The sequence below is a fragment of the Nyctereutes procyonoides genome, unplaced genomic scaffold (assembly GCF_905146905.1).
Source record: "Nyctereutes procyonoides isolate TBG_1078 unplaced genomic scaffold, NYPRO_anot_genome, whole genome shotgun sequence".
Lineage (NCBI taxonomy): Eukaryota > Metazoa > Chordata > Mammalia > Carnivora > Canidae > Nyctereutes > Nyctereutes procyonoides.
Window position 1 is genome coordinate 56,102,487 of NW_026575131.1, and position 26,969 is coordinate 56,129,455.

Below are 26,969 nucleotides of genomic sequence, written 5' to 3' on the forward strand. Positions count from 1 at the left end.
CAAGACCAAGGCAGACCCCAATCCTGCCGTCAGGCAGCTCACAGTATGCCGGGGTGGGGGGTGAACATTAGATTATTTTATATATATAAAAATATTTATATATATATGAAAAATATATTTTTTTGAATAAAGACCAGCATTGTCACCAGGTCTCCAGAGACTGTGACCGCTTTAGTCAGCCCTCTGCTAACATCTCCCACCTCCAATCCCCCAAGGCTACCCCTGTGTGTGGAAAGAAAGTGAGAATAATTTGTGGGTGAGAAGCTGGAGGAAGAGGGTTCCAGGTAGAGGACAGGGCCTATTCAAAGGTCCTGGGGCAAGACCTGCCTGGAGCATTGGAGGAACAACGAAGAGGCCGTGTGGCTGGAACAGACTGAGTGAGGATGGGAGGGGATGGGAGCAGGTCCTGCAGGGTCTTGGGGGGGCCTCGGGGAGGTCTGGGGCTCTTCCTCCCAGGGAGGTGGGAGCCCTGGAGGGCTGTGGGCAGAGGAGGGCCGTACCGACTCAGGTGCTCACGGGTGCGCGTTGGTGGCCGCCGTGGGGAGGATGGACTGGGTTGGGGGGGTCCAGGCGGGGGCAGAAGCTGGGGCTGGGGGTCCAGGCGGGAGATGATGGAGGCTGGACCAAGTGGAGGCAGAGAAAGGGAGAGAAGTGGACAGACTAGGTGCCCGGAGTCGCTTACTAGGCCGGATGTGGAGTGAGCAAGCCAGCAAGAAGTCAGAGGTAAGGCGCAGATATTTGGCCGCAGCCCCGGGGAGGACGGCGCTGCCTGTGCTGAGCTGGGGACAACACGGGATTCGGGACCAGGCCGTGGGGGTCCGGAGGGACAGCCGCTGGGGGAGGGTGTCAGGTGGATTCTTGGCTCATTGGAGGCTTTGGTGGGGTGGACAGACGGACAAGGGCAGGCCCCGGCCCCTGCTGGGCTGGCTGGCGGCCTGGGCTCCTTTCCGGATCCTGCCCCGGCCCCGTCCACGCGGCCCCCCGCCGGCGCGGACCCTGCCCCTGTCCGCGCCCCCCCCCCCCCCCCCCCCCCCCGGTGCTGAAGCTAAGCTGCCTGCGGCGAACCCGGGCTCGCTGGGGAGCGAGCGCTCGAGGCCTACCTACCCCCTGCTCCGGCGCCGTTGGCCTGAGCCGGCTTCTCTGCTGGGCGCCCCCCAACCTGCGGGGTCTGGACAGACCTCCAAGGCTGGACGCACCTCCAAAGGCGGGCCGGGAGGTGCAAGGCTCCCTTCGCTGCAGGCCGGTGCTGTACCTTTAAGGGTCACCTAAGCCGTCACTCACCGGGCTCTAAAGACCCGCCCGAGTCCCGGCCGGGGATTGGCTGATGGGCTCATGAATATGTAGATAGTCCCCACCCCCGCCGCACTCTGGTAGGCTCGGGACAGAGAGGGGGCGGGGAGAAGGCGGGGCCGGGGGCGGGGCGCCGTACTGCACGCGCCCTCTGGGAGCTTTGGGCTTTCCCGTCTGGTGGGACCTGCCGGGGTGCACACAGCAGGTGCTCGATAGATGCTGCCGACGCCCGGACCCACTAGGAGTGATGTCTGAGGGTTCACTGCTCCCACTTGGGAGCAGGTTCTGTTTTGCCTCATCGGACTGCATTAAAATGACGCCGGCTGTCGCAACTTAGGTGCATTAATTAATCTCCCTGATGAGAGCTCCGCAGTCCTGGACGGGGCATGCTGTCGCGAGTCCCATTTTACAGATGAGGAAACTGAGGTTTGGACAGAGAAAGAGGCTGCCCCAGGGCGGGCCGACCGCGACTCTACCCAGCAGGTCCTGAGAACTCAGACGTGAGCATGCAGTCCGCATCCTGGGGCGGGGCGGGGGGGGGGGGCGCCCCACCTTACCCTCGGTTTGACCACCACGCACCCCGCTGGCGTCCCCTGCTCCGCCACTGGGGCCCGGTTGACCCCTTCCCCTCCACCGTGGTCAGTGCTGTCCCCTCTGCTCAGGAGTTACGTGTGCCTGCGTCCCAGCCGAGCATCTCAGCATCCGGAGTGGGAAGGAGAGCCAAGGCCTGGCAGCCGTGCAGGGGATGGGGCTGACCCCACCCGCCTTAAGGCACGGGCTGAGACATTTGGACAAGGTATTCCTTTAGTGTCCCCGCAGAGAACCCCCGGGTCCCCTTGCCACCTCCCGCAGGCTCCAGAGCAGTGCGTGGCACACAGTGGGTGCTCAATAAATGCTCGTGGCCTTTCAAAATGGTGACGCCAATACTGGTCTCTGCTGCCCCCTGCTGGTGTCCTGGGAGGAAGTCTTTGGAAAGTTGGAAAGGGGATTGATTTATTTTGGCGCTTGTGTAGCCCGCTCACTCCTTCGCGCTTTCTAAATATTTTAACGCGTTGGTTCCTACAAGAACCCTCAAAACGGGGTGCCCGGTGAGCCTACTCTGCAGAGAGGGGACACTGAGAGGTCTGAGCCGAGGGATAGGCCACCGTTCTGACAGTGTCATGACTGCGATTCCAACCCTGGGCGCAAGGCCTCCAGACTTCAGGACTATGCTTTTAGGACGCTCAGCAAACAGCTGCTCCGAGCCAGGCCCCGGCAATAGGGAAGTAGATAAAACCCGCAGGCTGATTTAGGGAACCGAGCCCAGCGTGTCAGGCACGTCGTATGCGCACAGTAACCAGACATTCGTTTTGGCGCATTCCGGCCCGGCTTCCCTTGCAATTCAGTTACCTGCATGACTGTGAGGATCGGTTGGTCCAGTTCTATCCTGGCGATCTGAACTGTGCCGAAGTTCTCTTCAAGATTGGGAGTCTTGACCTTAGTGGCCTAAACCGTTCATTGTCTGAGTTTCCGAGGCTCGGGAGCCTGAGGGTGCTCAGCTGGGTTCTCTCGTCTGCTTCCCGGCCTGCGATGGGCTGTGCTCAAGGGCATGGCCAGGGAGGGTTCTCATCTGAAGGCTCGATGGGGGAAAGACCCACTTCCAAACTTGTGTGGCTGCTGGCAGGACTCCGTCCCTCTCTGACAGCTGGCCTTTGCCACACGGGCCTCTCCACAGGGCGGTGGGGCAGTCGTGGGAGATGCCGGCGCTCTTCCCAAAGTGCCTCCCATCCCTGCCTTTTCCATTCTTGCATCTTCACAAAATGTATTTAAGATGAATTCTTAATTTCCTAAGCAATGAATATACCCACCTTGTAAAGATTGCAGGGGAGGCTCCACTGTGCTTCCTCTAGACCCTCCGTTCCCCACTCCCCAAAGCCACCTGCTTCCCCATCCTGGTGAACACACCTCCAGCGTGTGTGATCATAACACCCTTGCGATCACACACACGTCCCTGGACAGAATGCATGCTTTACGTACACGCACGGGATTCCCTGCAACTCTCTCGTTTTCATCAGATGACGTGGCCTGGAGAGGGTTGTGTCCTCTGACAGCCACATGGACGAGGTGCGGGTGGTGATGTGTGACCTGGACACAGACCATAAAAGGCAGCATCCACTCTCTCCGTCCCTCCCCCGCTCCTCTTTTGGGTCACAGGGAAGCCGGCTGCCAGGTCATGAGCAGCCCCACAGAGAGGCCGACGCAGTAAGGAGCTGAGGCCTCCCTCCCGCCAGCAGCCCTGCAAGGGCACCAGCATGACCGGCTCCTCTCGCCCCCGTCCAGCCTTCCTATGTGCTGGCCTCTGTGCTGACGGGAGAGACCCCTGCGCCAGGACCACCCAGCTAAGTCAGCTCCGAGATTCCTGACCACAGGAACCATCAGAAAATAAATTCGTGTTGTTTTGAGCTCCTACACTGCCGGGAGGGGGTGTGGTTGTCAGGCGGTGATCGCTAACTGATACACCCTGGACCTCACTGAGCCCCTCCCACTGGGTGGACCCCGACATCACAGCAGGCCTCGGTGTCTCAAGCACACGCCCGAACTGCTGTATTGTGAGGATGCACGTTTCAAACGTTTGGCAACTTTGAGTTACAGTTAAAAGCTTCTGTTGGAGTCTTATAAATAACTCGAATGACAATCTAATACATTTGCATTTTAGCCACTATGGCACTGGCACGGTGGTTAAGAGGCCAGCCAGAGGGCCGGGATCCCCTTCCTGCTGGGCTGCCTCAGGCAGGCACTTGCTGTCTCTGGGCCTCAGTTTACTCACTCCTAGAATGGGGCTGTCATCAGGACATACCTCACAGGGTGGTGGCAGGTTACGTGAGTGACATCGTACAGACGCTCGGCCCAGGGCTGTCCGCGGGAACGCTGTGCGGCGATGGACATAGAGCTGCTGAGTCCTTGAAACGCAGCTTGGTTTGGCCAAGGAAGTGAATTTATAATTTTGGTAAATCGATTTAACTTTTAAATAGCCGTGCGTGATGAGCGGCTACTATCGTGTGTGACTCAGGCTTGAAACAATGCTTGGCAAATAGTAAGTGCTTAATAAATGCTTGGTGGAACTACCGTGCCGCCATCCCGCCACGTTATCATCCAGAGCGTTGAGTTACTTCCCAGCAGCAGGATGTCCCCCCCCCCCCCCGTGTCCTTCTCATTCACCAGTCGGATCCCCGCTCAAAGCCCTGGGAGGGCAGCCCGGGTGGCTCAGTGGTTTAGCGTCACCTTCAGTCCAGGGCCTGATCCTGGAGACCTGAGATCGAGTCCCGTGTCGGGCTCCCTGCGTGGAGCCTGCTTCTCCCTCTGCCTGTGTCTCTGCCTCTGCCTCTCTCTCTCTGTGTCTCTCATGAATAAATAAATAAAAATCTTTAAAAAAAAAAAAAAAAAGCCCTGCTGGGGCGCCTCACTGCCCTCGAGATAATAGCCCAGATTTGTTCGTGTCGCTGTGGTTACAACTCTTAGCACACTCTGCAGTTACTCTTTCTTGCCGGGATGGGCACTTCTGGGTTTTTTGGGTTTTTGTTTGCCATCTTCCCCCTTGACCGGCGCCGTGGGAGCGTGGGGACAAGGCCCGGCACCTGGCAGCTGCTGAATCACGAGGGGCCCGTGTAGCTGAGGCCCCGCCGCCTCCGCAGCTGCTTCTGCCACCAGTGCTGCGTCTGAGCCGACCGTGCAACCTCCACAACATCTCAGCCTCTGAGCCTTTGCCCAGGCTGTTCCTTCCACCCACAAACCCTGCCAGGCGGACTCAGCTTCCCAGCCTCCTCCCTAACTGGCCCCGCCCTGTCTGACTGGCCCCTCCCTAACTGGCCCCTCCTGTGCTGGAGCAAGGCGCTTGCCATTTCTGGGCCTCAGTTTCCTGAACCAGAAAATGGGATGAGTCATTGATAAGATGGAAAGACGTGGCTAGTGGCAAGTGGCTGGCGGGGTGTTAAGTGGCTCACTGATGAGTGGTCAGTATGAGTGTGGCTGTGGCCGTCCCCACTATTCGCACCCCTGCCCAGCCAGACCCTGCCCCGAGCCGGTGTCTCTAACCCCAGGTCTCAATTATTTATTTTTTTTAGGGACTTCTAGGCCTCCCAGGAGCACGGCCAGGAGCGGCATGCAGTTTCGTTTTGGTTCTCCTTCAGCCACAGCTCTGTCACCTCCCCAGGGTCACCTCCTCTGGGCCTCACCTCTTTGAGACACTGCTGAGTCCTCAGCTGTTTCAGGTCTGACGGCGCATCTCTGTCTCCGGTCACCAGGTGGGTGCCCCTCCAAGAGCTCACGGCACCCCACCCGGCGGCCCCGCGGCCCCACTCCCTGCACCCAGGAACCCAGGCAGGTGTTCACACACACACACCCGAATATCTAGAGTGGCACCACGTGCAACGGCCGAAAGGAGGTGACACCCAAAGTGTCCGCAGATAGATGAACGAATGCACAAAACGTGGTCCGTGCTCCCAAGGGCACGTCCCTCAGCTGCGGACAGGAGTGAGGTGCCCACACGCCACCCCGGGGTCGGACCCCGAGCTCCCGACGCTCAGGGAGGGAAGCAGACACAGGAGGCCCCGTGGGGTGAGTCCACGTGTGTGACACATGCAGGACAGGCTGGTCCACGGACAGGGAGGGGACTGGGCGGGGTGGGGGAAGAAGGGGTGAGTGTTCATGGGGACGGGGCTGCTTTCGCGGGTAAGAATGTCCTGGAATTAGGCACAACCTTGTGAACCTACCTAATGCCACTGGATCGTACACTTTAAAATGGCAAAAAATGGAGAATTTTACGTTACGTGAATTTGACCTCGATTTAGAGGAGACGCACGTTGGAGCCCCCCGGTCACGGCGGCCAGCACGGGGGCGGGCGCACGGCCGGCGTCTGCATTGTGGACGCGTGTGGCTCCACCGGCACAGCCACCTGCTCTTCTGCAGAAGAAACGGTCCCATCTGGGCAACTTCCGCACGCGTCAGCCAGAAGCCCGGTCGCGGGGATGTTCTGCGACGCTGGGTCTTTCATCGACGAGAGAGGGCAAATAAGAGAGGACCCGGTCCTTTAGCAAGTAAAACTTTTATTAAATAAACTTTCAGTTTCTCCAGACCAAAGAGAGGCGTTTGGACATTAAGATGATGCTCGCAGCTTCTCACCTGAACACGCCACAGTGACAAGGACCTCTCCAGCCAGAAATCCAAACCACGCCAACCCAAAGTTCCCTCGAAGTCCCTTTCTTGTCTTCCTTTTCTGTGTGTGTTTGTGTGTTATGTGTAGAGGTGTGTGTGTGTGTGTGTGTGTGTGTGTGTGTGTGGCGGTTTGTCTCCAAAAGTCGGTTTGCAAGTTGAAACTTCATGAAATTACTCGTAGCAGAAATAAAGTACATCGTACAAATCACGTAGGTCTTCGATGTGGAGTATAAAAATGGTATTTACAGCCAGTAAACATGGACCAGAAGGACACACGCCACTGCACGCCAGCACGCACTCCCAAGCAGGCCCGGCGGGGGCTTGGCAGGTGCCGGGGACGCGGACGAGGCCCCCTCGGGGCCCCTGGGCACGTGCTTGCACACGCAGACGCACGGGACACAGGCACGCTAGAGTGTCTCGGAACAATTATCAAACTCTGGAATATCGAAACAAGTTGGTCATAAGATTTTTTTTTTCTTTTCCTTTTTTTTTTTTTTTTTTTTTGCTATGTGTTTTTTTTTTTTTTTTTTTCTAGGTCAGTCAACACATTTTGGTAGAAACAAAAGGGAATGCTGTTTTTTTTTTTTCTTTACAAATTTTTTTTTCTTTTCTTGAGCTTATTAATTTCTCTGGCGCCTCACTTGGCAAGAGGCCCCAATGACGTCCACGAACTTGACTCTGTGCTTCAAGGTGGGTTTTCACGGTTTGAGTAGCTATACAGAGACGCCCCGCAAGACCTCCCTCCCCGCCCCAACTAGGAAACAAAAATCCACTGTCGTCTGATTTTTTTCCCCATTTTTTTTCTCTTTTCTTCTTTGTATCTGCTCAGAAAGACCAAAATTAAGAAAAAAAAAATCATTTGTAGAGGTATCTCTGGTAAAGGGGTGCTGTGCAGGTTGGGCTCGTCCAACGCGCTTGGCAATCTTGGTCATGAGATCGTGAACTCCAGGCTGGTGATCCGAAGGCAGGGAGGGTGGCTGCCTGCCCTTGGGAGGGGGCACGAGGGGTTGGGGGGGGGCTCCCCCGACCCTGTCTGCCCCTGACGGAAAGCTAAGGGCTATTGGTCACATGAGTAAGGCTATGATGGGGGGAGGCCGGGGCGGGGGTCTCTCTTGTGCCTACATCGTTGGGGAAGGCAGGGCCCTGGGGCGTGGGAGGGGTTGGGGGTTCCGGGAGCTGCTGCTAAGACCAGGGACACTCGAGCTCGCTGAGGCCTGCGAGAACCGTCGACGGCAGGGGCCCAAAGTCCTGGAGGTATATCGCGTTGGCTGATGATTCCCAGTGCTTTTCGGTGCCCTGGTCTGACATGACAGCGGGAGATGGGGAGACACTGGGCTGCCCGGTCATCCTCAGCCCTTCTTATGTCCCTGCTGAGTGACCGGGCCAGGGTCACCTTCTCTTGGACGGAAGGAAGTCGGAAAAGTTTGGTCCCATGATCTACACTCAAAAAATATATATACTGTCTATAGCTCTATATATATATGCATATATATATATAGGAAACGTTGAGATTTAGTTTGGGGGAAGCCACCAAGGAGGGGGCGGTGAAGCCCTTGGCCTCCGACTCAGGAGCCCGCCCCCCTTCCAGCGCTGGGGCGGACCACGACACCCCCCTGCCCATTCACATTAGGGGGTGGGGGGCAAGGGGAGGTGGGACAGGAGAGGGAGGGCTGGTGTCCAAACTCGGTTGTAATTTACGGGAAAGTCCGGGATCGGTTGGAAGCGGGAAGCCCTCCTGGGGTGGGGAGGCCCCCTCACCTGGCGGAGAAGGGAGGGGCGTTAGGGCGCAGTGATGGGGGGCACGCAGGCCTACGGCAGTGCCCCCCACCCACCCCGCTGCCCTGGCCAGGCTGGGTTCTGGGAACCCGGGGGGGCCCTATCTTGTCAGAGAGAGAGAGTCCATTTTCAGATTCGGAGGCCAACAAACCGCCTTGGAGGGGACTTTGGGTCTCAGAGCCCCTTTCCTCCTGCAAACCCAGGGTGGGGGTGTGGGGGGGTGTGGGGCAAGAGCTGGGGTTCTTCTCGTGTCCCCTTCCCCGCTCCCGGGCACTGAAGCTCCGCAGAGGCAGCCCTCCCCCAACCCCAACCCCGCTTCTGGTCATTCACAGCTGTGACCCCGAGCGCTGGAAAACCGAGCCCAGCGCATAGTAGGTGCTCAGCAAGGATGTGCAGTCCCAGAGTGCTCAGGAGCATGGGGCGTCTCTTGGGTGCCTGATCCCGTGACTGAATACCCTCGGATCTGTGGGTGCTGGTTCGCCGGGGTCTGAAAAGCACGCGCAGCCCCTAACTGAGCACCTACTTCGCGCCAGACCCCAGGCGCGGCGCTTTGATGACGACGGCGCTCGCGGTGGAAAAAAAGAGAATCGAAACAAATGATCAAGAGCCTTCCAGGTGGCGGGTCCTGGGCTCGGCTGGGAAAACGCGGCATCCCCAAGCGGATGCTCCCTGCTGCCTCTCGGGAGGCGACTTTCACGAACCCAATGCACAGATGAGGCTCACCGAGGCCTGCGGCCAGTTACGTTTCCCCACTGGCCCCTTAGGCTCTCTGTTCGTTCCCCAAGGAAGGTGTTTGGTTGTTGATAAAGGTGTTCTCTCTGAGGGCAAAATACACTCTTGGGGATCTGTTTGGGGGGTATCTTTGGGGGGCATGCTGGTGAGCAGGGCAAACATTCCGCTTTCTCACCAGTCCACTGAGCACGATTACACCAAACGAGGGGCTATGGACGGGGGCCCTGCTGCCCGATTCCTAGGACAGGACACAAGCCCCTCCCCACGGCCCGCCCCACCCCAGACCAAACCTGGCCTCTCGGGTGAACTCCTATTCATCCCTCAAAGCCTTCTTCTGGAAGGATCCCCCAACCACCCCCAGACCCCAATTCCACCCTCTGTCCCAGCCCCGGCCAAAGGGGGGATGGGGGTGACTATGTCCCCACCGACCCAACTGGGGGCTCCTGCTCCTTGTGGTCTCCGGCAGCATCCCCCGGGGGGCTGGGGAGGGTTTGGAGAATGAGGGGGTGTTTGGCCAAGACGGGGTGGGGGTGGGTGGGTGTGGGTGGGGCCGCCTGGCGGCTCACCTGGGCCAGGCCCGCAGCCTCCGGGCGGCTGTGGGCGCGGTCAGTAGGGGTGTCCCGGGTCTTTGGGCCGCTTCAGCTGCACTTTGAGCCTCTTCATGCCGATCTGAAAGCCGTTCATGGCCTGGATGGCGGTCTGCGCGCTGGCCGGGTTGTCAAAGCTCACGAAGCCTGCGGAGACCGGGGTGGACCCGCGATGGTGGGCAACGTGGGCGTCCTCTGCTCCAGTGCTGCAGCCCCGGCTTCCCGGCTCGCGGGGTCCTGGGGGCGGGGGGTGTGCGCTGGCAGGGGCAGATGGGCCCGGCGAGGTGGGAGGGGGCACCAGAGCACACACGGCAGCCCGGGGCTGGTTCTGACACCCTCTGGACTTGCATGCCTCTGGGGACAGGGTGCTTGCTTCTTACCTGGGGTCTGCTCTGCTGCGGCTTCCCCCGCTGCAGAGGGTGCAGGGGAGGTCTGGGGGTCCCGGGAGGGTCACATTCTCCCTTCCTCCCTCCCCATCCTGGATGCCCACCTCCTTCAGGGCCCTGGGTGCTAACCCCCAGCCCCTCTGAGGCCGCTATCCTTCTGGGATCTTGACTGTGCATTGGACTCTGAGTGTCCTGTGCGCCTTCTACCCTTCTTGTCCTCTGCCTTTCGTCTCTCCAACTCTGTCTCTCCACCCCATCTCCCCCCGTGCCCCTCAAGGCCATGAGAAACATCCCAGCCTGCCACCCCTGCAGTGTCCAGCAGCCCCAGCTCCTTTCACCTGCCACCCCAGGCCACCTGCCCCACTCCTGCCCCGCTTCCCGGGACGGTGTGGGGGCCACCTCTGGGCCGAGGGACCGCATGCACAAGCATTTGAGGCGGGGGTCCCTGAGCTCTGTGCGAGAGGCCAGGTGGGGGGCCAAGTGGAGAGGAGGTGGGGACAGGGGTGAGCGGAGGCCCACGGGGAGCCATGAGGGAACGTGGAGCCGGCTAGGGGGTGACCTCTTCGTATCTGTCATGTCCCCTAACACCTGCCCCACCCACCCCACTATACTGACGGGGAGACTGAGAAGGCACAGGACTCCCCATGGCACACATTTCCTGCTTCCTCCCGCAAGCAGGACGCTGAGGAGGGGCCTGGGCACTGGACGAGCACCCCTACTGGGTGGCCTCAGCTGTGCTGTGTGGCCATCCTGAGCCTCTCCCTCGTCCCTCAATAAATAGGTGCAATTCTTCTACTTCATGGGGATACTGAACATATACAGGAGGTGCCTACTAGATAGGAAACGGTTGGCCTTTTGAGTAAGACAGGGTGGGATTAAGAGTCCAGACTTTAGAGTCACACAGACTGGCTCTAATCTATGTTTTGGGGACGGTGGAGCGTCTACCTTCGGCTCAGGGCGTGACCCCAGGGTCCTGGGATTGAGTCCTGCCTCGGGCTCCCCGCAGGGAGCCTGCTTCTCCCTCTGCCTGTGTCTCTGCATCTCTTTGTGTCTCTCGTGAGTAAATTAAAAAAAATCTTAAAAAAAAAGTACATTTGCCTCTTGCTGCTGTGTGAACTTGGAGACCCCCCGAGCCCCTACAGGACCTGCCCTGTCCCCTCCCTCCCCTCCCCTCCCCCCTCTCTCACTCTGCTCCAGCCACCCACATGGGGCCCCTGGCTGGCCCTCCAACCTGCCAGACAGGTCATGCCCCAGGGCCTTTGCATGTGCTGCTCCCTCTGCCTGGAACGCCATACCCCCGACGTCCTATGGCTGGGAAATCTCACCATTTGGGGCTCAGCCGAAACATTGCCTCCTGTGTGCCAGCTTCTATGCCTTTAGGAGTAGATGATGATGGCGTTTGTCACGCCACCTCCAGCCCCCTGGCCTACGTCCTGCTTTGTGTATTTCCATCTGCTGCCCGTAAACCTGGGCTTTCCCACTCCGTAGTCGCTGGCCACAGGTGCTTATTGAGATTTGGATTCGTTAAAACCACAGCTTGGGTTCTGTGGGTGGGGTGCCACGCTTCAGGCGCCGGGCGGCCAGCGGCGGCTGATGGCTCGGACGGCAGAGATGCAGAACATCTCCACCGTGGACAAACCCCAGTGGCCAGTACAGCGGGGCCCTGAGTTCCGGAGGGCAGGGATTTCGTTGGCTCCCTTCACTGCTGTGTACCAGCACCCAGCACTGGCTGGCACACACAGCAGGCGCCTACTAAGTGCTTGTTCTCGTTTATAAATGGGGATTCTTTTGGACCACGCCCGCCCGCGCCCCTGTTCCTCGGCAGGCGGAGTCGGGGACGGGACTGGCCAGCGGGACAGGACGGGGTGCCCGGAGCAGGTACTCACCAAAACATTTGCTCTGGTTGGTGGCCCGATCCATAAACACCTTGGATGAGATGATATTGCCGAACGGCAGGAACATCTGCGTCAGCTCCGTGTCTCCAAACTCCTGGGGGAGGTGGTAGATAAACAGGTTACAGCCTTCGGGACCTGCAGGTGGGGGAGAGAAAGACATAAAGCCCCCAAGGAGAGGAGGCGGACCCCCCGGGGGAGGGGCGCGGGACCGGAGCCCACATCTGGCATCTGCAGCTGGTGGGGGGACCAGGGAAGCAGGGGTGCGTGGAGACGGCAGGGAGGGGGTCCTCGCCTGCCTAATCCCACACCTGGGGACCCTGAACCTCTCGGGATCCTCAGGCCCTAGATAATTCACACAATTCAGGCAGTCCTTCCCACACCCCCAAAACTGAGATAAACCCTCAATGCCAGACCCTGGATAATCCCCAAATCCCAGCCAACCGGAAACCCCTGAAAAGTCCCCAAACCTGGGACGCCTGGCTGGCTCAGTGGTTGAGCGTCTGCCTTTGGATCAGGTTGTGACCCCGGGGTCCTGGGATCGAGTCCCCCATCAGGCCCCCCATGAGGAGCCTGCTTCTCCCTCTGCCTCTGTCTCTGCCTCTCTGTGTCTCTCATGAATAAATGTAATAAAACCTAAACCTGAAACTCCAGATCGTTTACAGCATCAGACAAATTGTATGTGGTGTATACGACGGCCCCTCTGCACTATCTTTGCACTAATTCTGTGAATCTAAAACAGGTTTTAGGGGATCCCTGGGTGGCGCAGCGGTTTGGCGCCTGCCTCCAGCCCAGGGCGTGATCCTGGAGACCCGGGATCGAGTCCCGCATCGGGCTCCCAGCATGGAGCCTGCTTCTCCCTCTGCCTGTGTCTCTGCCTCTCTCTCTCTCTCTCTCTGTCTCTCATGAATAAATAAATAAAATCTTTAAAAAATAAAATAAAATAAACTGCCCATGCTTTATAAGTCCAACGATCACAGAATAAAATGAAGCAAGTAACTCCCTGGTCCCAAGCCTCAGAATTCCAGATATTTTTCAAAACTGTGGATGATCCTCCAAACCCTGAATAACTTTCAAAAGTCAGACGACACAAAAATAAAATCAAGTAAGATAAGAAGAAAACTCTCTAGCCCCCAAATCACCTGGTAATTTTATCTTATTTTTAAGGAGATAAAAATATATTAAAAAATTTTAAAAATAAAAATAAATAAAATTATTTTTAAGGAGGTTCCATGCCCAGCGTGGGGCTCAAACTCACAACACTGAGGTCGAATCGTGTCCTCTACCCACAGAGCCAGCCAGGTAACCTGCCCCCCCCACCTGATAATTTTTAAATGATATACTATGGCAACTAGAAATAATTTTTAAAAGCACAGCAAACTCTTAAAACCATCCCCTCCCCAAATAATCCCCAATGCCTGACTCATGTAAATGCTATAAATAATAATCCAATTTAAAAACCTCCACCATCCGAAGCCATGAACAGTCTCCAAACCTGCCCCTAATCCCAAACCAAGGGATGACCTTCTCCCATGGCCCCACAAAACATGGGGAACCCCACCACCAAGAACCCCCTTTGGCCTGGAAATGGGTACGCTCCACCCCAGAAATATAAAGTCCAAGACTACACATTGACGTCCAACCCTTACCTTCCCGATTAGGGCCACAGTTCTAAAAACGCTCGTTTTTAAAACACAAGTGTGTTCCAACGTCATCACTGCGATTGATGCGGACGGCACAATTCTGACCTCGACACAGATTTTACGCTTGCTTGTGTGCTCTCTCACCTCCATGAAACTCGGGGTGAACACAGAAAGCCGCACCCAGCTGAATCGGACCTCTTGAGATAACAAAGTATGCACACACGCGCCCACAGACACACACACACACACACACACACACACACACACACACACACACGGCTGGAACACCTGCCACTCCCTCAGCTCCCCAAGTGTGTTGTGAGCCACACGCATCCCCGTCTGGGGTCACGACTCCCCGTCTGACTTCAGACAAGCCTCTTCACTGCACCCACAGCTGCAACCCTTTCCATCAGTGCCACCTCCACGCGCAGACCTGAGCCCTCTTCCAGGATAAAGGGTCAGGTCATTGTGGGTTTTTTTGGACCTGCTCACATGCGTGACATTGTGCTACCGTTTCTATTAGGGTTCTGTCTTTCGTTTTGTTTTGCTCTGACGTGTCACGGACAAAGGTTTGGAATGGTGCATCCTGACCCCATGCAAGCAGGAGTCTTGGTACTTCGCGGTTCTGCATGCCGTGGTGACTCTCCAGAACTCCCCAGAACGCACGTCTCGAGTTACAGCAGTGCTATAACGTCCGTCCCCAGCCCAGGTTGGGGGAAGCTGGAGAAGGGACCGGGAAGGGAGACACCCAGGTCCGAGTGACCCGAGGCGGCTGGGCCCTCTCTGAAGCTCCCACTGGCCGGCCCTGGGTGGGAGGTACAGGGGGTGTTGGGAGGTCACCAAAAGTCACATTGGAGCGGCTGGCACTGCCGAATCCTTACGTCCGCTGTCTGTGACTTTAACCACAGAGCATCCTGGAGACGGTAAAATCTGACGGGGAACGGGGTAGCATCTGGTTGGCAGGGCTGGGGACCCCTCAGCCTAGGGCTCGCCTCCAAAGCTCAGCTCCTGCACCCTGGCAGTGTCCCCCCGCTTCCACAGGCCAAGGGCAAGGGAGAAATGGGGCCCCAAGGACTTGGTCTTGGTGCCAGGCCATCTGCGGAGCTCCCCTGGCCATGGGGTGATCTGGGGCTTCTCTAGTGGGTCACCTCTCCCCCGCCCCCACTGGCTGGACCGGCAAGGGAAGGGGCCTTGCTGGGTGCTGAGCCGCACCACGGGTCCCACGGCCCTGCTTCCTTCCCAGGGACACCTCTTGGCACAGATGGTCGCTCCTGTCGCAGAGGAGAAAACTGAGGCACAGGGCAGTGAAGTGCCTTCCTTACAGTCAGAACTGGGTGGACCTGGACTCGAGTTGTCTGATTCCAGAATCTTAACCCCTCCCTCCTTCCACTTTGCTGGGGAGGCCTCAGTTTACCCGAGACATCTCATGGCCCCTCCACCTCCCGACCTCAAAACGAGCGTCCTTTCCAAAAACCCAGGGAATCAGCCGGTCCTGCAGAGGGCGGCTGGCGGTGGTGGGGTCCCCGCTCTCCTAGGGCTCCCGCTCTGCTCTCCGGGGCTCAGCTCCCCCAGAAGCCCCAGAACTCGAACCCAGGTCTGTCCGGCCAGCAGGCGGCGCTCCAGGCCGCGGTTCTCCGAGGTCGCGCTCCCGGCCAGGCCGGGCTGGGGGGGAGGGGGGTCCTGGAGGCGGAGGGGGGCGGTCAGAGGGCGGGGCTGGCGCCCAGGGGAGGTCGCGGCCCCCTCACCTTCTCGCTGCTGCTGCTGCAGGAGGGGCGGCGGCTGGGGGACGCTGTGCGCGATGGGCGTGATGGCCGCGGTGGGGTACATGGCTGCGGAGACCGGGAGCGAGACACGGCGGAGGCGGGCGTGAGGCCGGCGGACGCCCCGGGGCGGGGGGCGGGGCTGCCGCGGCGGAGGGCGTGCCCACGGGAGGGGGCGGGGCCGCGGCCGGGGGCGGGGCTGAAAGAGGGGCCAACGACAGGAGTGCCCGCCGGAGTGGGCGGGGCCAGAGCTCGAGGGGCGGGGCCTGACTGAGGGCGGGGCCCTGGCAGAAACGGGGCGGGACCAGATGCTGCAGGGGGCGGGGCCACGACCGGGCGGGGCTAGGGGCGGGGCTAGGGGCGGGGCTGGCCTAGGGAGGCCGCCGGAGCCGAGGGGGCGGGGCCCCGCCCGCGACCAGCCCCGGCCCGACTGCCCGCGTACCTGTGTACTGCTGGACTCCGGAGAAGGCGGGATGGAGGGTCTCGGCCACGGTCGGGCTCTGAGCTGCGGGGCAGACAGAGGGCTGAGTGGGACGGGGGCACGAGAAGTCTTCCGTCCGGCCCTAGCTTTAGGAGCCCGGAAGGAGAGCAATAAACATCCACCCCGCCCAGATTTCACCTCTGCATAAACGTTTTACAGGTAGGGTCCCCATTTTACAGGTGGGAAAACAGAGGCTGAGAGAGATGAAGCAGCTGGCCCAGGGCCCCTCGGATCGGCAGCGGCACAAGTCGAAGAGGACTCCAGAGAGGTGTGACCAGCACCCCCATATGGACCCCTGCGCTGTTCTCCAGGACTTAAGGCCTCTGCTCCTGATTATCCCCCACACCTGCCGTTTCTCTCTCTCCCACCCCCTGCCTCACTCATCAGACACCCCGTGGATCCCCCACAGGGCTGTGACCTCCCACCTGCTCCCGGGGCGGGGCGGGGGGGGGAGTAAGGGGAGGGAAGGTTGTCCAGACCACTGGAGCTGGTGCGTGGTGGTGGTGGTGGTGGTGGGGATTTAGCCAAAAGATTCTAAATGGAGAGTGGTTGCTAGAGGATGCGGTGGGGGTGGGGGTGACCATGCAGGGGTCACATGAACGGATCACTCTGCGGAGATGGAGCAGTTCTGTGTCTTGATTATGGTGGTGGTGGTTGCACAAATCTATGCCTGTGATGAAATGGCACAGACCCCCACCCTGCCCACCCACCCACACGAGTGCACACAGAACGTGGTGCCGTGTGGATAAGGTCACCAGCTCTCGCTGAGTTCACTGGACTGTACCAGTGTGTTTCCCGGCTTCGACCATGTGCTCAGGTTATGTAAGATGTTGGCATGGGTGGGGGGTGGCTGGGCTGAAGGGACCAGGACCTCTCTGTACTATTTTTGAAAGTCCCAGTGAGCTCCACTCATTTCAAAATAAAAATAAATTCTCCTCAATGGTGGAAACGCGGATGGCTTACTTCACTGAAGCACGGCGTTGGAGGATGCTTGCCTGGGAATCGCGGTGTAGGGCAGGGAAAGGTGGGGCCTCTGCTTCACAAGGGCAGGGCCCAGCCTGACTCGGTGCCTAATACTGAATGGATGCATACGTGAATGAATATGGGTATGGGTATGAATATGGGTATGGGTATGGGTATGAATATGTCTTCCTAAATAGGGACGATTCACAGTGAAGACTGACCCTGCTGTTCTTGGTACAGGTGATGTGTTAAGCACTTTACGTGCTAATTTCATTGTCAATGCAACCTCATGAGATGACTGATGTCATCTGCCCCATGTCCCAGGTGTGGAAACTGAGGCCCAGAGATTCACACAAACCACCCAGGGCCCCCGAACTGGAACTTGAACTCAGAAATGTCTGCACAGAAAGTTCTCATGTTTAACTGCCCTGCTACAGCCTCTTTCTGTATGCCCACGGCTCACGTCTAGTCAGCTGAGATTTCCTGTGTCCCTCTGTGTCCCACTATGGCACAGGAACTCCCTGTCCTACCCCCTTTCCTAGGTCCCAGAGGACCATTCAAATTACCTGGGTAGGGCACAAGGCCATTGGCATATACGGTCTCTAGGGCAGGGTGCCCCCCAGGGAAGGGCACAACACCTGCGAAGCCATTGGTGATGGGAGCCACGAGCCCGGGCACGGCAGTGGTGCCAAGCAGCGGGGGTGAGTGCAGTCCTGCAGGACAGAGGAGCATCATGAGGAGCCTGAGCCTGGCCCTGGCCCTGGCCCTGCCCTGCCCACCCATCCTTAGGCCCCTGGCGGACTCTCACCAGAGGCGGGGGCGATGGGCGTGGCAGGCAGCCCGTTAAGGCTGACGGCGCCAATCTGCTGGATGTGGCAGGGTGAGAAGGCCACGCCAGGGCTCAGGTAGCTGCCCGACGTGGACAGGACCGTTGTCTGCTGCTGCATGAGCTGGGGGTGGAAAGGGAGTCAGCGTGCACAAAAGGGGTGGCACCTGCCCTGAGGTCATGACTCACAGCGGGAGGGAGGCCCCGGCCCTCAAGTAACTGGAGGGTGGGGGAGGTCAGCCTGGCTATCTTGGCACAGGCTGGGGTCAGGGCTCAGTTAGGAATTGGGATCAAGGATCAGTTTCAGATCAGGGCCAAGCCTTGAGATGAGGGCTGAGTCAGGAATTTGGACTTGGTCTGGGACCATGGATCAGCCAACATTAAACTCAACCAGGGTTGGCTGGTCCCAGTTAGAGTCAGCCTGGATTTAGAGGCTTCTTTGGGGTTTGAGACCCAGCCTAGATTTAGGGGCTAAGCATGGGGTCATGTTGGTCCAGAGTTGGGGTTCAGCTGGAGCTGAGCTGGGGTGGGGGTGCTCAGGAACCCGCCTGGATCTAGGGAGTCAACCAAGACCAGGATAGGACCGTGAGTCAGAGAGACTGGGCGAGAGGCCGAAAGACAAGCAGAGGCACTGAACCCCCAACAGAGATGGAGAGAGAGCGCGCGCGAGCAGACTGAGCCGGACCCCCAGAGTGGTGTCGGGGGCCCCGCTGGAGACAGAAGTGCATCTGCTGGGGTCACTCACAGCCTGGGCGTAGGCACTGTAGGGGCTGAAGGGCAGGGTGAGGGATGGCGTCAGGATGCCCAGCTGGCCCACCATCTGCTGCATGCGCCGCAGTGTTCGCTCCTTGTCCGTGTCGGCAAACTTGACCACCAGGCTGGAGGAGGCACCCTACAGCGGCAAGCACGAGGGAAAGGAGGGAGGTAGCCAGGACTCCGGGGTTCCCGGGACCACGTCAGCTCCGGCCCTTGGGTGAGCGGTGATGCCAGCAGCTGCCAGTCCTGCCCACGGGCCTGGAGCTGCAGGACACGCGTGTCCCAGCGAGAACAGCTCAGAGGTCAGCATCCCGGGCCTTGCGGCTTGACGGTGCAGCCGCCTGTGTGCGCGGGTGGGGCTGTGTCTGGGGCATGGAGGGGACCCTGACTATCGGCCACACCCTCAAAAACTGAGAATCCAACTGCTCGGGAGGAGCGATGGGGACCCAAGTGGAGGAGGCCCCTATGACCATCGCTCACCCCTGAGGACAGGAGAGACCCCAACCGTCAGAGAGGGGGCATGCCCCCTTTGATGGAGAGCTCACTCCCTGACGCACCCGCCGGTCCGCGCCGTGCAGGAGAAAGCCTGACCTCCTGTTGAGCTGAACCTGCCCCTCCGAGGACTGCAAGCGATGCCCGATGCCCAGAGGGCGACGGCGCTCTCCCGCTGCCCCGCTCCTCACACCCATTTTTGAGAACAGCTGAGAGGGGAACTGGTTCTCTAAGGCCTGTGGCAAATTTGGACATTTATGTACAGGGACGGTGGCTCCTGGCATCGCCTGCTAGAGGGCAGGGCCGCTCTCAGTCCCTGGCTGGTCGTCCCCAGCCTCTCACCGCCCCAGGTCTGCCCCCCGCCCATCCCCGCTCTGGCCCAGGGGACACTTCCAACCGGCCTGGCCCCACCCCTCCCTCCCCTGCCCAAACCTTCCGTGGCCCCTCATCACCCTAGGAGCCCCGTGCTCCCAGGCCGTGGACTGCAGCCCCTCCAGCCATGTCCCCCACTCCTCTGGGGCCACCCACTCCCACTCCCATCCTTGTTGTCGTTCCCCACGCTCCACATCCCCTTGCTGGCCTTGGGTCTTGCCTCTCTAGGACGCTCTCTTGTACGCTCACACACACACTCATACACATTCACCACACACGTGGACACTTATGCACACACATGGTCATACAGTCACACACATACTTCCCATGCATGCTCACAGACTCATGCAGCTGAAGACATAAATACACACACCACATGTGCCACACACACACCATACATGTTCATACACTCACACGTACACACATTACGCATGCTCACACTCACATACACATGCATACTCCCTGTGCATGCTCATGTCCATTTGCACGCACACCACACACACAAACTTACACACTCACATAATGAACACACACAAATATGTGCACATATTTACACTCACCATGCATATCACACATGGTTGCACACATGCATTCACACAATACATTCAGATGCACACAATCACACATGCAATCACATACACACATATTCACACACAAGTGCTCACCCATCCACAAACACTTGCCCTCACATATACCTACAGATGCACAATGCACTCATTCCCCCCATCGTCCAGGCAGACCCACACATACACATGCACTCAGTACACACATGTATAAACACACATGTGCACACACCTACATACATACTGCAAAACCCACTTACACAAGCACACTCATTCAACACACTTACACACATGCACTCATACACAGAAACACGTACACTAGCACACACGCCTATCCATACATATTCACATACACACCTCATACTACACATTAACAATCACCTACTAACAACCACACACACATGCACTCACATACATTTCTCTCTTAAATACACACACAGACATAGACACACACATGCTAGTCCACACATAACCACACATGCAGCCACACACCGGCAGTACATCCATGCACACCCCTACAGAATTACTTGCATGCTCACACAAACACTGATTCACAGCACACATGCACGATCGCACACTCGCATGCGTACGCCCACCCACACCACCGTGAGAGACTGCACCTCTTTCTCCACCTGTGCCTTACTGATGAATAGCCAGAGGCTACAGGGTGGCTGGAACGGTAGGGAGAGGCTTTGTCCCTTTTCCCTGGCCCCGTCCCCATGCCCACCACCACGACCCAGGGCAGTTCCTACTCACCGGCATGGTCTGGCTGCCATGCAGGGCATGGATGGCCGCCTGGGCCTCGGTGTGCGAGGAGAACTTCACAAAGGCACAGCCTGCCCCAAGAGAAGGAGAATGTGTGAGGGGCAACAGGGCCTTTCCGGGTGGGCAGGGGCCACTGGGGAGGGGACAGGGAGCCCTGGATGGCTGGTCAGTGTCAGACATAGGCAGCCAGGTCAGACAGTCAGAACAGAGAGACAACAGTCATTTGTTGAGACAGACATCGGACAGTAAAGGATCAGGCAATAAGACAAGCATGCAGCCAGCCGCAGAACACAACATCGGCCAGTCGGCCGTCCGTTCACTCAGAAACCAGCCAGCTACACAGCTAGTTGTCACACACACCGTCGGACAGACACAGTGAGGCGGTGCGCAGTCGGGGAGGCAGGTCCTGCCCACCAGAATGAGTGAAGGGCACAGGCTTAAGAACACCCATCAGCCACTGGACGCCACGAGATCCAGAGTTGTAATCAGATACGCAGAGAGAAGGTGACAAATGTTGAGACACAGGTGCAGAGATACAGTCCTGTGGGCACACTCAGGCATGGATACATTCACACCTGGACAGATATGCCCGTGTGACCAGAGTCAGAGAGACCGGGACAAAAAAAAACAAACAAATAACAAAACAAAACAAAACAAAACAAAAGCAAACAGGTCAGACCCAAATGACCAGTCACACAGGAAGAAATCAGAAATCAGGCAGACAGACGGCCAGGGACCACCAGACACAGGCAAATTCAGACACACAATCATAAGGAGAGACTACTAGACATAGTTCCAGACAGGCAGAGTACTACGGAAGAGCCAGGCAGGAGGGGTGGGGTAGGACAAATGGAACTAGAGAGTGGCAATGGTTGCACATTTTTTGGAATATACTGAAAAGCATTTCTCTGTACACTTGGAAAAGGTGAATTTTACAGTACGTAAATAACAATTAAAAAAAAGAAGGGCGCCGGGCTGGCTCCATGGGTAGAGTCTGTGATTTCTTTTTTAAAGATTTATTTATTTATTCATTCAGAGAGAGCGAAGAGAGAGGCAGAGGCACAGGCAGAGGGAGAAGCAGGCCATGTAGGGAGCCAGGCGTGGGACTTGGGTCTCCAGGATCACACCCTGGACTGAAGGTGGTGCTAAACCGCTGAGCCACCAGGGCTGCCTGAGCCTGTGACTCTTGATCTCAGGGTCATGAGTTTGAGCCCCACACCGGGTGTAGAGATGATAAATAAACTTTGAAAAACACTTAAAAAATTTAAAAATGAAGATAATTTTTAAAAACAGAGAGCCAAGCAAATAAGGACCATGGGATTCATTCAATCCTAGACGATAAAAAGTAGCACAGGTAGGGCGAGAGTTGGTGCCTGACAGATGAACCCAAAAAGGTAGCAAAGACCACCAGACACATGAAGACCCACACCGAAAGAGTCATTTAGACACTCAGGGAGAAAAAGAGACCGAGACGTAGGTGGACAGGGAAGCAGCTCAAGTCTTTCCTACACGATCAGCCAGGATAAGGCAGAGGGTCCACGGGAAACTGTCCCACAGGGTCAGGGAGGTACAGACGACGCCACAGACTGGGTATGCAGGTGGGACCAGGTGGGAGCAGGTGGCAGTGGAGCAGGTGGGACCAGGCTGTCTCTGCCCAGTCCGCCCCGCCCCCAGGGTAACCCCGCCCCCTCACGGCCCGGCCCCGCCCCCAGGAGCTAGCCCCGCCCCCTCGAATGTCTGTCCCCGCCCCTGAAGCCAGTCCCGCCTTCTGAAGTGCGTGGCCCCACCCCCAGGAGTCAACCCCGCCCTCCTCCCCTGGCCCTGGCCCCGCCCCCTGGAGACAGTCCTGCCTTCTCAAGCAGCGGCCCCGCCCCCGGGGGTCTACCCCACCCCCTCACGTGCCCGCCCCCAGGAGCCAGCCCCGCCCTCTCACGTGCCCATCCCGCCCTCTCACGTGCCAGCCCCGCCCCCAGGAGCCCCCCCCCGCCCTCTCACGTGCCCACCCCCCCCCCCTCCAGGAGCCAGCCCCGCCCTCTCACGTGCCCGCCCCGCCCCTCCAGGAGCCAGCCCCGCCCTGATCTCACGTGCCCGTCCCGCCCTCTCACGTGCCCACCCACCCCTCCAGGAGCCGGAGCCCCGCCTTCTCACGTGCCCGCCCCGCCCCTCCAGGAGCCAGCCACGCCCTCTCACGTGCCCGCCCCGCCCCTCAGGCAGCCCCGCCCTCTCACGTGCCAGCCCCGCCCTCTCACGTGGCCACCCCCCTCCAGGAGCCAGCCCCGCCCTCTCACGTGCCCACCCGCACCCCCTCCAGGAGCCAGCCCCGCCCTCTCACGTGCCCGCCCCGCCCTCTCACGTGCCAGCCTGCCGCCCTCTCACGTGCCAGCCCCGCCCCCAGGAGCCAGCCCCGCCCCCCGTGCCAGCCCCACCCCCTCGTCCAGCCTGGGCCCATCCCCCAGACGCCCAGCTCCGCCCCCCGCCCCCCTCCCCGCCAGCCCCGCCCCGGCCGGTCACCTTTGCTGCTGCCGTCAGGCCCGCGCAGCACGGTGCACTCGTCGATGACCCCGAAGGGCTGGAAGAGCCGCAGCACGTCCTCCTCTGACTGCTGCTTGTTCAGCATCCCCACGAACAGCTTCCGGTCTCCTGTGGGCGGAGACACCCCCTCAGCCGAGTCCTGGTCCCCGGGAATTTCTCGGTCCCTCCAACGGAGCCGCGGCAGCCGGGCGCGGGGGGAGCACCGCCGGCCCCTGCCCTGCCTGCGTGGGGAGGACCCGCCGCGCGGCCCCGCGCTCTCCATCCTCCCACGTGCCGCGCGCGGCTCCCCTCCAAGCGCTTGCTCGCGCAGTGCCCACCTCCGGGAACGTCCTGCCTTCGGTCTTGGGGCCTCCGCGTCCCTGCTCCCACCCTCCGGGCCGAGGTGCCTCTCTCCTCGCCCTCCGAGAACGCACGCATGGTTCTAGCTACGAACTGCATGGCTGGCTGCCTGGCGGTCTGTCTGGCTGTCTGTCTGCCATCTAGATTTCCCAGTCGGGGTGAGCGCTCGAGAGGAGCCAGGCACCTGTCTGCTGAGTGGGTGAGGGCATGTGTGCGCACAGGACCAGGTGCCCGCGAGGCCTGAGCCCCCATCTGGTGGCGCTGGGGTGGGGGGCTCTGGCTGGAGGCCCAGCTGGGCCAGCCTCTCCGGCAAGGGGCACCAGAGTCCCGCTCCCTCCCCTGTAATCCGGCACAGGGCAGCGGCAGCTCCCAGGGATGCTGCGCTGGGTCACTATGGAAACGGGTTCTCTGGCAGCTGTCACTCACGGGGATGGAAGGGAAGGACACAGAAGCAGAGAAACAGAGAGTGAGGGAAAGAGACAGGGGAGAGAGGAGAGACAGAGAGAAGCAGAGACAGAGAAGGCAAAGAGAGACAGTAAGAGACAGAGAGACACATAAAGAGGAGCACAGAGAGGACCAGAGAGAAAGGAGAGAAAAAGATAAGAGAAAGAGGGATGGAGGGAGAGGGAGAGAGAGAAGGTGAGACAGAGAGAGAGAGACAGGAGAGACAGGAGAGACAGGGGGAGGAGAGGAGGGAGCATTATAGAGACAGAGAAGCCTTAGAGATGGAGCCTGCAGACCACCCGCCTCTAATCCGTGACCTACACTAGCAGCTGGTGGGAGAGCGTGAACAAGGTCCCATCCCAGATGGGCCGTACCGGGTCCCACACACACACACACACACACACACACACACACACACACACACACACACACGTCCCAACAGCGCTGCCCCACACGCCACCTCCCAGACCCCAGTCCACCAGAAATGGGGAGGAGGTAGGAAAATCTCCAAGAATGACTAGCCTGGGGGACAGCCGAGCATCCCCTCCCCCATGGTCACGTCCCCAACACGGTCCAGACCTATGCAGACGCCAGGCCTCCAGCCTGCATACCCACACGCCCAGCCTGGAACTACAGTCAAGCACACACGCTCGCACACACACACATCCACACGCCCATGCCTTCACGCACAGGCCAGGCAGGCATCCCCAGGGTGTAAGCCCCGGAAACACACATGCACATGTGCGTGTGCTCACGCACATCTGTACACAGGCGTGCCAAGGAACGTATGCTCACACACGCACAAACGTGGGTGCTGAAAGCAATCCCCTCTGCGTCAGAAGACCCCCCCCCAACATTGCATCCTAGGGGGAGTGGTGCATTTCAAGCTCTAGGGCCAAGCAGCTGGACCTAGCCAGACCCCCCCCACCCCCACTCCTGGCCTGTGGCACTGTGATTTGGAAGAGGGGACACAGCTCCCCTGCTCCCCTGCCCCTTTGCCACCACCATGAGAGGTGTGAGCAGACAGGTGACTGCTACGTCCTTCTGATAGGGGATTCCTTTCCTTCCCCCACCCATTCTCCTGCCACCCCTGCGACACCCAGCCTGGTGGCCATGGAGAGATGACAACTACCTCCGCGGCTTTCGCTGTCCGCCGGCTTCACCTGGATCGGCCGCGCCATCTGTGGAGTGAGAGGGGAGGAGGACGTCAAAGCTGGCGGTGGGGGTGGGGGGCACCATGGGTGCGGGCTTCACCTGAGCTCTGGCAGGCACCCTGCCCACCGCCCCAAGGCTCAGCATCCCACCACACTTGCAGCAGCAAACCAGTCAGACAAGTGACACGTGGTCCCACTGACAGGGCTTCGCTCACTGCCCTCTGCAAAACTCTTTACCTTCAAAACCCAGTAACGCCATTTCTTGCTGTAGGAAGAGGCCTCCTTGCCTGCCCAAGGGCAGTAGAGGCTCTTGCAAAGATGCCCGACCCCACTAGTCCCCGGATGTGATGTGACTTTGCAGTTTCTCTCGTCAAAAACTGGAGTCTATTTCCCCACCCTTCTGCATCTGCGCCTTGGTGTGACTTGCTCTGGCCAGTGGAATGTGGTGGAAGGACAGTGGTTCCAAGCTCTGGCCTCCAGAGACTTCCGTTTTGGGGACCCTGACGTGGTCAGGTGATGAGCCCAGGCAAGGCGGGAGGACAGAGCTCATGTACTGAGAGGCCCCACCGACAGACCACACGCGGAGGGGTGAGGCTGGCCTGTCCCAGCTCATCAGGGCCAGCCCTGCCTACCCCTGCAGGAATGACCCTGGGAGAGACCCGCAGAAGAGCCACCCGGCTGAGCCCGGTCTGAGCTTCCTAACCCAGGGAATCACACACAGATAAAATGGTTGGGGTGACACCAAGGCAGCTACTCTCTGCTCTCTGAGCCCTGGGCGGGAGGACTGTCATACCTGAGTGGACCAGCTTTCAATCTGGACTCATTGTTCTGGACACTTCTATCCTCAACCCCCAGCACTGAAAATGACAGGGTTTTGTTGTTTTTTGGAAATGACATCTAATGACAGAAATCCTCCTCTAACCCCCCTCCCCCAAACTTACCCAGCCATGGTGTGAGCTAATGTGGATATTTGAGAATGAACTCAAGGGAGGTGGGAAGTGGGTGGCATTTGCTTCTCCACTGGTCTGAGAATAGAATCCTCCATGCCTGGTGGCTCCTGGTGAACTCCTATTCATCCTTCAAAACCCACCTCCAAAGCCCCCATGCAGGCACCTTCCTTCCACCCTTCTGGGTCCCTTCCTCCCTCTGCCTCAGGGCAGGAAGAGTCTATGTCTTGGTTTCTCACAGCAGGCAGCTCTCCCCACACCACGCAGGGAGAATCCGAGAAACTTGCTGAACCGAATTGACCAGAAGGAAGTGGCTCATGCCCAGCAGCATAGGAGGGCCGCTTGGTGCCACTGGGCCCGGCCCGGGGTTGGAATGAGCGCCAGGCCCGGACCCCCTCCCAGGTCAGACCGTCCCCCTGGCCAGGCAGAGCAGGTGCTTGACAGATGTCAGCTTCTTAGTCACGGCGCAGGTCCCCAGCAAGCTCCAGGGAGAGGCATGGTTTTCACCGGGCTTTACACATGGTGACACCAAGGCCCAGACGATGTGCCCAAGGTCACGGTGGGGGAGTCGAGGCACTAAGCCTTCGCAGACTTCACATGTCAGGACCTTTCGACCCGCTCCCATGAGTAGAGACCCCTCTCCCTAAATCTTCCTCCCCTTGTCTTAGACCTTATCTCAGCTCTGAGCAACCCCACACCATCCAAGCCCCCTCCCTCCTTCTGCACCCTCTTTTCCAGGAGCCCCCCCCATTCTGACTGTTTGTTCCCAGGCTCATATGGGCTGCCTCAATTTGAACTCAGCCTCGGGAGCCCCGGAAGCAGAGAGGCCTTCCAGTGTCCCCAATTCCTGCCACCCAGCCGCATCCCTAGAGGGACCCTGACCACCTGGGAAAGGCCAAACCACGTCTCCCTTCCCCCATCACGCACTGCCACACACACACACACACACACACACACACACACACACACACACACACACACACACGGGGCCCTCTCCACCTGGGTACCACACCCAGCTAGCTGGAGGCAGGAGGGAAGGTTATTTTAACCAGATGGGACCAGTTTCTGGGCTGGGGGTG

The 26,969-nt window shown here is 59.0% G+C and overlaps 1 protein-coding gene across 3 annotated transcripts in view; it reads right to left on the minus strand.

Annotated features, from left to right (window-relative positions):
- Positions 1-6,374: 6,374 nt before the first annotated feature.
- The window catches only part of CELF5 (CUGBP Elav-like family member 5), a 48,971-nt gene continuing 28,376 nt past the window's right edge, over positions 6,375-26,969 (minus strand). For all 3 annotated transcript variants that reach the window (XM_055344790.1, XM_055344792.1, XM_055344791.1), the window contains exons 3-13: positions 24,919-24,970; positions 22,986-23,114; positions 20,466-20,545; positions 18,272-18,418; positions 17,509-17,650; positions 17,267-17,413; positions 15,699-15,761; positions 15,242-15,325; positions 11,848-11,991; positions 9,555-9,722; positions 6,375-8,238 (exon numbers count right to left, since the gene is read on the minus strand). In XM_055344790.1, the coding sequence (XP_055200765.1) occupies positions 9,595-9,722; positions 11,848-11,991; positions 15,242-15,325; positions 15,699-15,761; positions 17,267-17,413; positions 17,509-17,650; positions 18,272-18,418; positions 20,466-20,545; positions 22,986-23,114; positions 24,919-24,970 (1,116 nt within the window). In that variant the 3' untranslated portion in view covers positions 6,375-8,238; positions 9,555-9,594. The remainder of the gene's footprint in view (positions 8,239-9,554; positions 9,723-11,847; positions 11,992-15,241; positions 15,326-15,698; positions 15,762-17,266; positions 17,414-17,508; positions 17,651-18,271; positions 18,419-20,465; positions 20,546-22,985; positions 23,115-24,918; positions 24,971-26,969) is intronic.